Source organism: Bactrocera dorsalis, chromosome 3, assembly GCF_023373825.1.
Source record: "Bactrocera dorsalis isolate Fly_Bdor chromosome 3, ASM2337382v1, whole genome shotgun sequence".
NCBI classification, from domain to species: Eukaryota; Metazoa; Arthropoda; class Insecta; order Diptera; family Tephritidae; genus Bactrocera; species Bactrocera dorsalis.
This window is the reverse complement of record NC_064305.1, coordinates 60856484-60871713: the sequence shown is the minus strand read 5'-3', so window position 1 is coordinate 60871713 and position 15230 is coordinate 60856484. Positions and strand designations below refer to the sequence as shown.

At 36.5% G+C, this 15230-nt stretch overlaps 3 protein-coding genes across 6 annotated transcripts; 1 reads left to right on the top strand and 2 right to left on the bottom strand.

Moving 5' to 3' along the window:
- Window positions 1-641: 641 nt before the first annotated feature.
- On the bottom strand, window positions 642-6503 carry LOC105222426 (tetratricopeptide repeat protein 37). Its single transcript, XM_011199758.4, has 17 exons — window positions 6293-6503; window positions 6144-6224; window positions 5940-6070; window positions 5651-5852; window positions 4991-5586; window positions 4849-4926; window positions 4474-4780; window positions 4163-4276; window positions 3920-4102; window positions 3673-3857; window positions 3424-3606; window positions 3130-3335; window positions 1974-2373; window positions 1470-1901; window positions 1239-1413; window positions 967-1154; window positions 642-901 (listed from the first exon to the last, which is right to left on the bottom strand). The coding sequence occupies exons 1-17, from the start codon at window positions 6380-6382 to the stop codon at window positions 748-750; spliced, it is 3705 nt and encodes a 1234-aa protein (XP_011198060.2). The 5' UTR covers window positions 6383-6503; the 3' UTR covers window positions 642-747.
- Window positions 6504-6606: 103 nt separating this feature from the next.
- LOC105222428 (vang-like protein 2) lies at window positions 6607-10060 on the top strand. Its single transcript, XM_011199760.4, has 3 exons — window positions 6607-7320; window positions 7373-7890; window positions 7952-10060. Exons 1-3 carry the CDS (start codon window positions 7077-7079, stop codon window positions 8930-8932), a joined length of 1743 nt encoding a protein of 580 aa, XP_011198062.1. The 5' UTR covers window positions 6607-7076; the 3' UTR covers window positions 8933-10060.
- Window positions 10061-11672: 1612 nt separating this feature from the next.
- On the bottom strand, window positions 11673-14839 carry LOC105222431 (phosphopentomutase). Of its 4 annotated transcripts, none has more exons than XM_019989044.3 (4): window positions 14726-14839; window positions 13252-14246; window positions 12642-13200; window positions 11673-12577 (listed from the first exon to the last, which is right to left on the bottom strand). In XM_019989044.3, exons 2-4 carry the CDS (start codon window positions 14236-14238, stop codon window positions 12309-12311), a joined length of 1815 nt encoding a protein of 604 aa, XP_019844603.2. In that variant the 5' UTR covers window positions 14239-14246; window positions 14726-14839; the 3' UTR covers window positions 11673-12308. The 4 variants fall into 4 exon arrangements, with proteins under 4 accessions (XP_019844603.2, XP_029404630.2, XP_019844602.2 ...); XM_029548770.2 differs by having other exon boundaries at window positions 14640-14766; XM_019989043.3 differs by having other exon boundaries at window positions 14542-14739.
- Between the last annotated feature and the right edge of the window lie 391 nt (window positions 14840-15230).

Sequence of the window (15230 nt, the reverse complement as noted above, 5' to 3'; positions counted from 1 at the left end):
ATTTTGCACTCGTTCTTTTCTCACCTGTTCATTTATAGGTACAGCCGATATCGGAGCACTATAGCATTTGGCTACCTTACAACCTGAACGGTTGGAATAAGAAGGCAATGGTGTAATCTCCGAAGAAATTGTTAGTGGTCGGAATCAAGTACTTATATGTAACACTTTTGATTTGAGGAGAAATTTTCACGAAATTGTGTATAGGTTATTGTTGTTGCTGTTGTAGTCAAGTGACAGTCCTTGGCCTGATACAAATCCGGGTCCGTTCCGGTTAAGTAGACCCGACTGTCGTGGGAACGGATATAGTCCGTATATATCCAAGGCAAAACAATATATTCCTCCAAAGAAATTGTTCATCTCGGACAACTATAGCATATAGCTACCATACAACCTGGCGGATCAAAGTTCTGGTAAGGAATCCCTTGCATTTCTGAAGAGTATTAAAGGTTTGGCGTAACCGCAGTTAACGTTTTTTCCTTGTTATTTATAAAATTAAGAAAGTCAAACGCGGAGGTTTGTTTTTTGAAGACACGGGAAAACTTATTTTTCGGAGGGGTTAACAGTATTCACAAATAAATTTCACTTTTTCCAAACTTTTCCTATCTCTTCTGTATACTAAGAACTTATCGAAAGGCCTCATGTATCTTTTTCATGTTATAAAATTTGTTTTAATATTACCACTTGCTTTGTCGTATAACGGTTGTACAATCGATTTCAAATTCAACTAAAATATAGTCAAAATACACATCATTGCACCTCCTGCAGCGCCTGCCAGGCACTCTGATTTTGCGGATGCAGACGTATAGCATGCTGTATTAATTTTAGCGAACGCGTCTTGTTGACGGCGCTTAATGCACGACTGGCAATCAGCAACAATTTAGAATCCTCAATGCAGTCGCTCCTAAAAATTGGAAATATGCATAAATGAGTGGTATATACGTATGAATATTGAGGGCTGTAACGCACTTTCTTGTTTTATTGCGGTGCAATAGGCTGATTGAGCTCAGTGCGATTTGGCTTGTGGCCACTTGGAACTGTGCTGCATGGCTGAAATGGTCCAATAGATAATTAGCCAACACTTTGCGCAGTTCAGCGTTATTTGGAAAAATGTGCACACGGGTCAGCAGGTAAGTCAGTCCGTTGCGTATTTGTTGCTGTGACATGGAATTTCAACATTAAGTTTGGTTAAATAACATAATTAGTGAACAGAATAAAACAAAGTTTCAAAGCATACTTACAATACTTGCATAGTGTTGCGCCGTCAAGTAACTGATGTGTGCGCAGTGGGCCTCACAGTTTTCGTATTTTTTGAGCTCTGTCAGTATGGTTGTTGTTAACTGATTGTCTTGATGTAGAATGCCCAAAGCGCAGGCGGAATACAAGGCTTGTATAGGCGAGTTTTTCAACAGAATGCTAAAGAAATAAGAATATGTTAGGAATTGTGTTAACAAAAACAAAGCACAACAGACCATTGATACAAAATCGTTTTCGTGTCGGCTTCGCCTTGCGAGGCGTACACCATGGCCGCCATTGCAACCAATATCATGCCAGCTTTGTCATCATTAGTGTCGGACAAACTCTTCAGCACCGAATTGTATACCGAATATGCCTCCTGATGTTGGCCGGCACGCACGAATGCCAGCGCCAAACCGATTATGGCCTTAAAAGAGGCGTGTGTTATGCGATTGAAAACGTTTATAGCATCATTGGGTCGATTTATGGCCAAGTACAGATAACCCAAATTCGTCAACAGCTTATCGCGATCTGCACCTGATGCAGTGTGCTCAACAGCCTGCAGGTATGCACGCTCGGCAAGACCATAATTCTTCTGTCGTATATTGAGGAAACCTTGGAAAGAGAGCGCAGCGGGTGTGGCGGCTTTCTCCTCATTCACTATGTGCCTATATTTGTGTGTAAAGTTTGAAAATATTTCCAAAAATTATTGCATTTCGAGTTAATTTCAATGTTGTTACCAGTTGATCGCATCCAGTGCCACCACATCTGCATACATGCTGTCGATAGCATGACGATAATGTGGTATTTTGCACATTTTCTCTTCGGTCAGGATGTTGCACACCCAGTGGGCATAACCTAATGAGGACTCCGCGTGGTATTCAAACTGCTGACAATGTCTGAAGAGATCCAAAGCTTCCTCCTCCTCACCGATGGCTTCAGCAATCATAGCCTGTCCAATCCAAGCATTTCCATAAATGGGACTCGATTGCTGCGCCCGCTGAAATGCCTGATTCGCAAGTTTTATTTCGTTCAACTTCAAATAGAGCACACCCAGGTTCGTCCAAGTGGTATACGACTTGCGATCGAGCGTAAGTGCTTGAATGAAGCAATGCTGTGCCAAGGGCAAGTTATTGACCGCTATAAAATAAATAATAGAAATAAAAATAAAAACAGGAAAAACCGTTTACTCCAGTTGCATAGAAAGACTTGATTTTGATCACTCAGTTTGTATGGCAGATATATGCTAGAGTGGTCCGATATCGGCGGTTGCCATAAAAGAGTAGCTTTTTGGAGAGAAAAGAACTTGTTCAAAATTTCAGATTGATATATCAAAAACTAAGGGACCAGTGCGAACTAGACTAGGCTCGTCACGCTAATCATATCTATATATACATATATTGGTGACAAAGTTAGTAAACCGTGTATGTATATTATATACTAGGGTATGCATAGAGGTGGAAGGTGTCATGCGGGGACTTATTGAACCCTGGACATTTGTCAGGGTCTATTTTGGAAAAGTAGAAGTTTAACCAGCTACTCCACTCAAGCTCTTCATCTGCAATGGGACGTGATTTCACTCCAAGTACGCCAATCACTAAGAGGGAGTCGGTGAAGGTGTTAATGGCTCTACTTTGAATGGCGGTGAGTGCATGTCTGAAGTTAGTTGCGTCCAAAGTCTGGTCAGCGTATTCTCTTATGTCGTCGAAGTAGTTGAGAAGGGACTTCTTGATGCTCCTAGGAGCCGGTTGCGCTCCAGCTGAAACTGCTTGGAGAGGTGTTCATTATGCTCCTTAACTGACTTAACTGAGAGCATACGGGCCTCACTATGCAGGTGTTCGATGGGACACATCAAGAAACATTCTCTTTAGGATATAAAAATATATGGTGCCATACCTTCATGCAGATTAATTACGCCTAGCAAATTCCAATTTTGCCAACGACCACCTTGCTCATTTATGGCCATTTTGCAGGCTTTGGTAGCAAGTTCCAATTGTGTAGACGCTTCGTCAGGTAAATATATGGCGGAATAGTAAGAGCATAAGGCGAACTCATACCAGATAAATGTGTTCGATTTCAATTTTATGGCGCAAGTGTAAAATCTGTTAAGCAAATAAGCAAAAAGAGAGAAAAATTAGCCAAATATAATTAATTAATGTTGCAAAGCTGGAGCAGAAAAGTCGTACAAACCTTGCAGCTAACGTGAAGAGGTCCTTTCTAGATAAAATTGCGGTATTCTCTTCCAGTTTAGCCAGCTTGCCCGACACCTCCAAGTATGCCAAAGAACTGGGCATGCGCGCAGTTTGCACAAATACATTTGCAGTTAGACGCCACAGCCAAAACATGTTTTGATTGTTTGCAGACAAGAAAGCACTAGTTGGAGGAGCAGTCACATAAGAAAATTATAACTAACATTTTTAACTCAGTTTTTAAAACTACCGTTGCAAATGATTAACCGCCAATTGTAGGTGATCTTTGCAGCGTCCATATAAATGCTCCAGTTTCATATTGTTCGCCAAGCCAATATGTGCTTCAGCGGCACCTTTCAAGCCAGGCAAGTAATCGGGATTTGTTTGCAATAATTCGTCGAAGTCGGCTATGGCTTCGGGATACATGCGAATTGTCTAAAGCGAAAAAAAAATTTGAGAAAATGATTTTTATTAAATGTGTGTTATTGTTCACATACCGATTTTAACAATGCCATTTGTAGCTTGGCATAAATGTTGCTAGGACACATTTCTAGTATTTTTTGAAAAACACGTATGGCAGAGTAATACGAGCCGCGCTCAGAGTAAGCATCCCCCAGAGACTCCCAATAGCTCATGCAATTCACATCAAGCTTGATTGCAGTGCGAAAGGATTGTATGGCCTGCAGAAAAAAAAATTGAATATTAATTTTTCTTCAAATTATTTCATGGTGAATACTCACCTCATCCCACTTTTTAACATTGAAGTAATGTAAGCCCAACTTGTAATGTATGCGCTTAGAGTCCTCCGTTTTCATATATTTCAGCGTATTAATCAAGAGTGCAACGTTCAAGTTCTGTGGAATGAAACAAAATATAAAAAATTCTTAAACTGAAAATTATCTGTGGCTGTTATAATAACAACTTTCTTTCGTGCATTTTCAAACTAATAAATTAGCCATGCTTTTAACAAGTTTTCTGTTTAATACCAACTTTAACCGATAAAAAAGTTTTACTCATTGTAAAAGGTGGTGCTTAAAAGCCGTAACTTTACCTCTTCTCCTAGTTGTTGGTAAATAGCGCTCAGGTTATTTACTGCGCTCTCGCACAGCGGATTCAAATTTACACATTTTTCGAAACATTTACGTGCACGCACTAAATCCTTTGTGATGTAATAGATTTTTCCGAGATAATGAAAGCATTCCGAACTGTAAGGCTGCAAACGCGTCGCTTTAAGCATGCAATTCAAAGCAGACGCATAGTCAGTCAATTGTAGATGCAATTTAGCTAGTAAGAAAAGGCAATCAAACGATTCTGTATCATCGGAGGATTGCAGTAAGTTTAACGCAGCCTCAGGAGCCCTAGAAATATTTGAGATAGTTATCCTGCAAATGTACTTCGTTCTTAAAACTATAGAAACAATGCTTACAAGAGAAACTCCGCCTGTTGTAGTGCATTTAGGTTGAGTTCTTTTAGTTTAACCGTATCGCCCATTTTAAAATAACACCTGAATATAGTAATACACATGTAAATCAGTTTGAAAGCTAAATATTTGTTTTTGCATTAATTACCTGGCCAAGGCCGTTGTTGCTTCCTCATTTGATTCAAGTTTCTTTAACAACTCAATTGTTTCTAGCAACTGTTCTTCACTACTGCTAACATGGGATAAGCAAAGAGCATACTCAATGGAATTATCTTTTCCAATTGATTTCCATATTGGCAATGCCAAACCCCATACACCAATTAGCATTTCTACACGTGCCAATAATTCTAAGGCAATGGTATATTTCGGTTGTAACTCTTGTACACGATATAATAAATCGCGTGCCGCTACAAATTGTTTTTGTTCAAAATGTTTAATGGCACGAATGAGTAATCCTAAACTGGCATTCGGATTTAGCTGTAGCAATGCATCGACATAGTGTTCTATCGTTTGCTGCGCTTCGTTTAAGCACGCTATAGACACATCACGAAATTCACAGTAAATTTTGCACACCCACTCAAAGGCGTAAATGTCCTCAGGAAATTTTTTGGTCGCTGCACAGGCATGCTTAAAGCAATTAGCATAGCTTTGTTGTTTGTACAGTAGTTTTAGGTATCGTTTGTAAGCATTGAGTTGTTGATCATCTTGTGGGTCTGCAATTAGTGTTTCCAAAGCCGTTTTGTACTACAAAAGGGTCAATAGGCCTCATTACATAAGTATTCATTTGGGAATCGCATTCAAAACTTACTAAGGACTCATCTCCAACTTGCACATCAAAGTCAAATAAGATCCAAATTCGTGCCAAGTATTTGGAAACTAGTGGATGCCTTTCTTCATTTTGATCATTTCGTGCTAATTCACGTTTGAAAATATTAAAACACTCTTCTGCAACACTCCTGTTGTTTATCCCAGCTGCGTAAAGCTTTTCAAAATAAAATGCAGATTTTTCGCTGAAAAAAAGTAATTTATTCATAAGGTATTTAGAGTACGATTAATTAGCAAATATTGATAATTTCACTGTTGTGCTTTAAACTTACGGAATTAAACCTATTAATTGGTCATAAATTTTTGGGAGTTCATCTAGCGGTGCACAATTAGCGAGCCCCTGGAGTGCAACAGTTGGTGCAGCCGGTGAAAGTTCTACCGCTTTTCGTAAACATTTTGCCGCCTAAAAATAAATTTAAAGAATTGCAAATATATATAAAAACGTATTCATTTCATAAAATAAAAACAATACACACTTCTATTTTATTACTCGTTTGGTAAGCTGCTCCCAAGAGTAAATAGGCCATATAATTCTTGGGCTCATCTTTAAGCAAAGCCTGTGTATAAATAACAGTATCAAATGTTATAATTTACTTGTTGATTGTTCTCCTATTTATCCACATACTTCACACTTTTCTATCGCATCATTGAACTTCTCACTTTTGATGTCTTCACGAACTTCTTTTAGTATTATTTTAGACTCTTTTATAGACATTTTGTTTTTAAAACAAATAATAATTAAAATATAAAATTAACAAATTTTCAAGCGAAAACAAAACATGCAATCATCTGTTTGAATAAGGCTGCCGGATCGCATGCTTCTTGTGATGTTTAGAATGTATAAAATAAATGACTCTGGCCATATTTTAAGAAGAAAGGTAAGAGAAAATAAAAAATAAAACGCTTTCTTGTGGGAAACAGAACTCAGTTAAGCGAAAAATAGGAGTGTTTTTTCTGCTTTTCGTTTTAATGGCATTTTTCATCTCCATTCCAATTGTTTGATTTTTAGAATTAAAAATAAAATGAGTTATTAAGTTAAAAAGTAGTTAAGAAGAGAAAATGTAAGCAATTACTTGCGGTGTAAGGTGCACAAATTTAGTTAAATAAAATACGGCTCCTAATTGGAATTTTTCATGAGTTATGTAGTGCAACGTCAAGAAAACGAATACCAAGGCAATGAAAAAAGTCTGAATTTTCCCAAACATCCCCCAAATCAATTTCACACAAAATAAAGTTATATGCAACATCATAACAAATAAAATAACTATTTATAATTCTGGCCTCCTATTATTTGCAAAAAGAGTATTTAATTGCAAAAATAGACAGGATCGAAAAGTTATCAGGCGGACGGCACACGCCTACAAGAGTGTGTGTTTGCGTTGTTGACCGCTGTGTTGGCGGTGTTTGCAATGGAAAACGAATCTGTTAAGTCAGAACACAGCGGACGATCCAGACGTTCTCGCAATCACAATAATAATAACAGCTCTAGCACTGGCGGCGGTGGTTTAGGTAATAACGGCGGAGGTGGCACTGTAAACAACGGTTATCATCGGGATCGTACAAGGCATTCGCATCGTAGTGGACATACAAAATCAAGTGGTAAGCACCAACGAGGCGATATGGCACCGTTTCAAACGAGCGTAAATATGACAGGTAACTAACATGACAATATGAAATGCTCGAAAACTATTAATGTCTTCCAAAGGTGAAGAGAATCGCGATGGACAAGAAATAATCGAGGTACAAATACTACCGCAAGACGAAAATTGGGGTGAAAACACAACAGCAGTTACTGGCAATACATCAGAACAAAGCATATCTATGGAAGACATTAATAATGCATGGCATCGAGAAAACGATACGAGTTTTGGATTTGCTTGTCGACGACGTTTGGAATCAGCCTTTTCACTCTTACTAGGATTTGTGTCGTTCTTTTCACCGGTAGCCATGGTGGTAATGCCACGCATGGGTTTCTTTCCATCCGCCTTCGATCACGCCGAACTCACGCAAACGGTGCGCACACAACTCTTAGCATGTAGTAGCGAATGTAAAGGCTTGCTGGTGTCACTAACTGCACGACTTATACTACTGGCAATTGGCTTGTGGGCACTGTTTATGCGTCGCTCAGCCGCTACTATGCCAAGAATATTCCTGTATCGTGCCGTTGTGCTGCTACTTGTCACCATTTGCACATTTGCTTATTGGCTGTTCTATATGGTGCAGGTAAATGTCGCCAGTCACTTGAACATGTTCATAAATTTATATTTGTTCTCTAATTTTACAGGTCACTAATGGCGCCAAAGTGGTAGTGGAAACAGGTGGTGATGCAGTTAATTACAAATCACTAGTTGCCTACGCAACAAATTTGGTAGATACGCTGCTCTTCATACACTATATTGCTGTTGTTTTACTCGAACTACGCCATCAACAACCTATGTATTATGTCAAGATTATACGTTCACCAGATGGCACATCCCGCTCTTATATGCTAGGTCAATTGAGTATACAGCGTGCAGCTATTTGGGTACTTCAACGATATTACGTAGACTTTCCGATATTTAATCCGTATCTAGAGCGCATACCAATTTCAAAATCACAACGCAATAAAATCTCCACTAGTTTTAAATACTACGAAGTGGATGGTGTTAATAATGCACAACAGCAGAGTCAAAGTCGTGCCGTATTAGCGGCCAATGCACGCCGACGCGATTCATCACACAATGAACGCTTCTACGAGGAACACGAATATGAACGCCGCGTCAAAAAGCGGCGTGCGCGCCTTATAACAGCCGCAGAGGAAGCATTTACGCATATCAAACGCATACACAATGAACCCGCACCAGCAGTGCCACTTGACCCGCAGGAAGCGGCACAAGCGGTATTTCCATCGATGGCACGTGCCTTGCAGAAATATTTACGCGTCACACGACAACAACCACGACACACATTCGAAAGTATATTAAAGCATTTGGCGCATTGTCTCAAGCACGATCTATCGCCACGTGCATTCCTTGAGCCATACCTAACAGAGTCGCCAGTATTGCAAAGCGAAAAGGAACGCCGTTGGGTACAATCGTGGTCGTTAATTTGTGATGAACTTGTTTCACGACCAGTCTCAAACGAATGTACATTCCAACTGATACAAAACGATGTCTCACTCTTAGTCTCCATACACAAGCTGCCGCATTTTAATATTGCCGAAGAGGTTGTCGATCCAAAAAGCAATAAATTTGTACTGAAATTAAACTCTGAAACATCGGTATGACAGCAAACGACTGCAAATATGACACCGACACCGACGCACAGCAATGTAACGCAATCCTCATATTTACACATGTTTGTATAGGTGCCAATCTCAATCTCATGCGCTCTACTACACATTCATACTATCTACTCGTACTTACATATTTATATTATAAACCCACAACAATGGAAGTTATTGTTGGTGGCTAAACATTTTCGAAATGCTCACTATTCCCAGTGTATCCTAATCATTGACACGCACACATATCAAATAAGTAATATCAACGCTGTTCTATGTATAATCCTATCGTATTTCCGAAGTATTAATAGTGACAGCCAAAAAGTAATAATGCACTAATTTTAAGAATCTCACATTGGGTGTAAGTATTAGGGGTTTTAAATAGCTTTTTTAAGAAACATAGAAATAGAAACAGAAATAGGATGGAGGATTTTAAAATATGATATTTCTATTTTTTTTATTTATTACGCTAAAAGTGTGCATATGCCAACTTATTTTATGGACTCAAAATAAACTATACTGCGTAAAATGTTAGCCTTAAGGCTTCATTCTATGTATTTATTAGCTTTATCTTGATTCTATTTATTTTATTCGTAAACAAAATTTTACATTTTTTTTTTAATTAATTTTTGTTAATTATCGTCATTATCAATCTATGTATCTATTAGCTTTATTTTGATTCTATTTGATTTCTTAATTCGTAAAAAAAATTTTAAGTTTTTTGCGTTTTTAATCCCTAAACTAAATTTTAAGTTTCTTTGCGTTTTTAATAATTATTATTATTTTTTAATTTTTTTCGAATTTATCTTATTTATTTTTGTAAATTTTCATTTTTTTTATATAATTTTTGTATTTTAATTTTTTAAATTAATTAATATATAAGCACTCGAAAACAAATTTCGAATATTATATAGATAATATAGTGTATATGAAATAAGAATGTAGTTATAAGTTTTCCAATACTCACTACGCATAAATAACTAGATAAATGTTTTTGTGAAGACTATGTTATGTTGACAAAAATCTGAAATAATAGTAGTTAAATTATAATTACGCAAAAAGCCTCCTTTACTGTAAACAAATCTCAAAGTTCTCTACATAATCGACTAATCTAATCTGCTATATAATTAATAACCTAAAAAATCTCCCTGCAACCACTTAAAACTAAAATGAAATTATAACTCGGTATATTTAAGAGTTACTAACAGGAAATGCTGACAAATAAATCATATATTGTTGGAGACTGCCCAACTGCCAGTTTTATATAAGATTTTATACAATTAAGACACCTACAAACATTCATTGACTACGCATAAATAACAGAATTAAGTATTTTACACTCAAAAGCATTTACTAATTCATGATGAATTGTATTACTATAAACAAAAACCAATTTCTAGTTAAGCATAACAAATATTCTGATGTAAGAGAAAAAATCATACATTTTTTATACGGATACTTCAAGAAACAAACATATGCTATATATGCATGCTTGTTTAGGCGTTATTTTCTAATGCATTTACTATATAAACGTGTATGTATGTGCATACCAACATATATTTGAATATGTTTATAAGCTTTCAAATATTTATAGTGCGAATTTTCCTACTTATTTCTAGCTAATTACTTATTTTTCATTTTAAGAAGCTCTTATTATTTGTAATGGCATTGTTGCAAACATAAAACAAATATATACATCTATTTATTTATTAGTATTTATCTAGTTAAGCATAAATTTATCAACTATTATATGGCTGCTTAAAACCACTATATGCTAAGGCTCCCTCCCATATTCACAAACTGTGCGCCTGTATTATCGGTTTGCGTTGCGCAATCGACCTATTTTTATTTATATTTAATTTCGCGAAAATATACTCATATTGCGTTACAATGGCCTGTGGATCGCTCTTTTTTATATCAATAAAAATTATTTAACAAATAATAAATGAAATTTTAATTTTTGCATTTTGAAAATCTACAGAAGTAAAAGCAGATCAGTTTTAAAAGGTTCAACCAGTTATTTCTGAAAACTCAAATTTTACAAAATTTTGTATAAAAATTAAATATTTTTCGTTAGAGATCAATAATTGGTTATAATTTATATATGGACATATACAAATAAGATAAATAGCTAAGGATTGCACCGGAACCTTAGATCTATTGTGCACTCTCCTAAGTCACATCGGCCCACCTAGTCCCAGCAAATTGATAAATTCCAATATACTGCTAGATGCTACTGAGGCGATGTGATCCCTATTTGGAAACATGGTTTCAAGGGTCTTTATTCTGCGTCTGCTAACTGCTAACTGCTAAACAGACGGTTAGTAGGTGTTCGGAGTTTCAGGCTTCCTGTCGCAGAACCGCCAATTTGCAAAAGAAGCTAGGCCCATGTTATATAAGTGCTTCTCCGGCGTACAGTAGCTAGTGTAGAATACGATAAGTAGCCTGAGTTTGTGCCTTGAAGTTGATTTTATTATTTGAACCTGCTGAGATTATAATCTCGAGCTCGTCAGCCAGTTCAATCCTGGCTTTGTGACTGGGCACCCAGATGATAATACCCTTCATAGACGCATTATTTTGCAAAAAAAGATGTTAATATGTAGATATTTATCTTGATTTTCAACGGTCAGCTTAAATGGCAGCTGTATGCTATAACTAACAACAACAACAATAATAGTAATAATAATCCACTACAGTGGAGTCTAATTCGCTCCATTTGTTAAATGAGAACCAAGATTACACATTTACTTTGTTACACTTTATTCTTGTCCGGCAATATTACGGTAAATACAATAGGGTTTAGATAATTGTTATAACCAAACAACAACAATAATAATAATTCACTACAATGTATTATTATTCGCTCCGTCTGTTAAGTGAGAACCGCGATTACACATTTATATTGTTACACTTTTTTCTTGTCCGACAATAGCAAGATATACATATACAATTAAAAAATAACGTACCTTTGGTAAAACAACGGAATTTGTGTAGAAAACAAAAATTAAAATAAAATCATAACCTTAGTTTCATACCATGATTCTAGTAGAAGTTGTTATTAATAATTGAATCATGATTACATACGATATATAAACAAGTATATTCGTATGTGTGCGCAATAAATAATATCAAATAGTATACCAAAGACATTCTTCTATTATCGCTGTTTACTGGTAAACAAGAGTAACCTCCGCGATCGCGTTGTCCGGAATGTTATTTATGATTATTTAAGATGACGTAATGAAACCTGAGTGGGATATAAGTTGTGTGCGTCTAATAAGAAATGCCCTTAGCAGAATTGAGATTTTTCTTTTTCCACTTATTACAACTGAAAATCAATACTTTTTGCTCCAATTATTTGTTGGCCGTAATAAAGACTTCAATCAGACTTGGCTGTTAGGTTATTCTCATCTGGCTGCAAAAATTCTTGCACTATAGCTGACACCATCTCATTCGTGGTATTGATTAGACCATCAAAATCTTCTTGTCCCGGTTGTGCGCACATTTCGGCATAATATTTGATTTTTGGTTCAGTGCCACTGGTGCGTAGTGTAATCACTAGGCCATTGTCGAAAGTAAACGTAATCATTTGGCTACTGGCACTGACGGGTAAGATGGCCTTACCATCAGATTGTGCTGTGTCAACGCCTATTAAGGATTTTCGATTTATTTCTTAAATATTCAAATTTTTTGAAGACTTCGCACAACTTACCATTGGTCAAATCGCGTATATACTTAATTTTGTATTTTCCATCAAGTATACTAGATGGGTATGTTTTCGATTCTCCAGCGAAATAACGTAGACGTTCGAAAATCTTCTTAATAACTGGTGGTTCGTAACAAAAGAAGTAAGATGTTTTATTATAATGAAATCCATATTCCTTGTATATAGTTTGTAGTTTCTCATCGAATGAGATTTTTTCTTTCGCCTCAAGGTAACAAGCCATAGAAGCTAAATGGCAAGCAGCGCTTACGCCATCTTTATCCAAGACATTAGTCGAGAACATAAAACCAATAGCCTCTTCGAAAGCAAATAATACCGTTTTTCCACTGTTAATGAGCTTGTCCGTCTCGTTGCCCATCCACTTGAAACCCGTGAGGGTTTCAATAAAATGCAGACCTTCCTTTTCAGCAAAAGCTCTGAGTATCTTAGAGCTTACAGTGCTGGCAAGAAAATAGCAATTAGAGAGATCCCCCTCTGGATGTGTATGTTTATAGAGATGTATAGCCCACCAACCGAGCAGTGCTCCGATTTCATTACCACTGTAAACCTAATACAAGTATTGAAGAAAGTGCTTGTGCTATAATTTACACATATTTACCTTCCACTTGCCGGTATTTGGATTTTTCGTAGCCAAAGCCAATCGATCGGCATCTGGATCATTGGCAAGTATAATGGAGCAACCGGTACTGTCAGCTTTCTTTATTGACAATTCCAATGCGCTTTTACCCTCTTCCGGATTTGGAAATACTACAGTTGGAAACTCTGGATCGGCATCCTTTTGTTCTTCCACAGCTATAACAGGTTGTAGTTTTACTGCTTCGAATGTATCTTTCACAAAAGGATAACCCACACCATGCATTGCACTATAAACTAAACGCAAGTTGCTTTGACTATTTATTTCAATAAAGGATGGTGGCACTGTTTCACGCACTTTGTCCACGTAAGTCTTAATAGCCTCTTTCGGATCAAGAAGAATTGTCGAGTTATATAAATCCTCTGTATTCCAAGTATCTACCCATGGCTCAAGATTCGCTAGTATAGCTTTCTGTATGTTTTTATCATGTGGCGATATGATTTGTGCTCCATTATTCCAGTACACTTTGTAGCCATTATCATCTTTTGGATTGTGTGAGGCAGTTACCATTACGCCAGCCAGACATTTGAAATATTTTATGGTATAGGGTACTAAAGGAGTGGCTACTAAACATCTATAGAGGTAAACCTTAAACCCAGCACGGATAAAAACATTTGCCGAGATCTCTGCAAACCGTTTACTGTTATGTCGGCCGTCATAGCCGAAAACAATACCATGATTTTTCCGAAAAGTATCGCTAATTTGCTCCGTAATGTAAGTACATAAGCCTTGTGCTGTTTGAGCTATGACTAAATCATTCATACCATTGAAGCCAGCCCGCATTTTACCCCGCAAACCAGCGGTGCCAAATGCTAGTCGAGTATTCAAAAGTTCGTCTAATTTTTTCCAATTCTCGGCCTGTTCCAGCGACTTTATTTCGGATAGAGTTTTCTCGCATTTATCCCACTTCAACCACTGTTCGATCGCTTCACGTAATTGTGGAGATGCCATTTTTGCTCCTGAAAGTTGTAGAAAAGCTATTTACTCGTATCTTCGCCAAAATTTTTAAAGAAAATTTCAAAAATGTAATAGTTGTGCCACGAATTACAATAATCTAGAAGCATAACAAACTTAGAAGAGAATTCAAGTGTGGTACGACGTGTATACGTATTAACAATTTAATATACATATGTATGAACATTTTTATAGTGTTATTGTAAACTAAATTATCAAGTTAGATTCCTATCATTTATGACCGGCTCTACGTTATCACAAAACCAAAAGTCAATATATTTAGAGCAAAACAATACGTACACAAAAATGAATTTGTATTTTTTGAATTTTACCCTAAAACTAAAATTTAGATAGTTGGACATAAAAGCACACAGTTTCACAACCTATGTATTTCTTACTTATGCTAAAATATTTAACTTAACAACACTATTTAAATTTAATGTGCAGAATCGATCTGATGAACACAGTGGAAAGTTATCCGTACCGAATATACACTTGTTTAATCAAGGGTCAAAGTTAAGTAAATGTCAAAATCAGCCGACGAAGAGTTAGTTCAGACAATTTTATATCGATGTCTTTTATGGCTATCAAGAACTATGCACTGCTTTTGCCAACAAAAATTGTGGTACTAGAATTTTTTACGACTACATTTTCGAATTATCAGATTTGAAATTATATTTGCAATATTATAATAAATACAAAATTTAATATATGAATTGATTAAATATTGACAGTAAATTTCAGAACTTATAGCTCACACGACAGTGGGGTCTACGTAACCGGACCGGACACAGAGTTTTTATCTGGCCAAGGAGTGTCAATCTGTAGAATTTAGCCGTTACAACAAAAATTGAACTTTTTGTTAAAATAAGACCGATAAATGGTAAGAACATCGATGACAAGATTTGAACTGTTAACAATATGTTATCGAATTTTATACCGCCGATTTCAGCAATATTACGTTATTTTGAAAATAAAATAACAATAAC

Bases quoted from the DNA above. Each gene is read 5' to 3' on its own strand.
- LOC105222426 (XM_011199758.4), bottom strand. From the start codon at position 6,382: ATGTCTATAAAAGAGTCTAAAATAATACTAAAAGAAGTTCGTGAAGAC. The intron at 4,103-4,162 runs GTGAGTATTCAC...TTTTTTCTGCAG, and splicing joins ATGTTAAAAAGTGGGATGAG to GCCATACAATCCTTTCGCAC. The intron at 3,607-3,672 runs GTAGTTTTAAAA...TCCTCCAACTAG, and splicing joins GCGGTTAATCATTTGCAACG to TGCTTTCTTGTCTGCAAACA.
- LOC105222428 (XM_011199760.4), top strand. From the start codon at position 7,077: ATGGAAAACGAATCTGTTAAGTCAGAACACAGCGGACGATCCAGACGT. The intron at 7,321-7,372 runs GTAACTAACATG...TGTCTTCCAAAG, and splicing joins AACGAGCGTAAATATGACAG to GTGAAGAGAATCGCGATGGA. The intron at 7,891-7,951 runs GTAAATGTCGCC...CTAATTTTACAG, and splicing joins GGCTGTTCTATATGGTGCAG to GTCACTAATGGCGCCAAAGT.
- LOC105222431 (XM_049450713.1), bottom strand. From the start codon at position 14,428: ATGTTCATACATATGTATATTAAATTGTTAATACGTATACACGTCGTA. The intron at 14,247-14,358 runs GTTTGTTATGCT...TACAACTTTCAG, and splicing joins ACACTTGAATTCTCTTCTAA to GAGCAAAAATGGCATCTCCA. The intron at 13,201-13,251 runs GTAAATATGTGT...TACTTGTATTAG, and splicing joins CAAATACCGGCAAGTGGAAG to GTTTACAGTGGTAATGAAAT.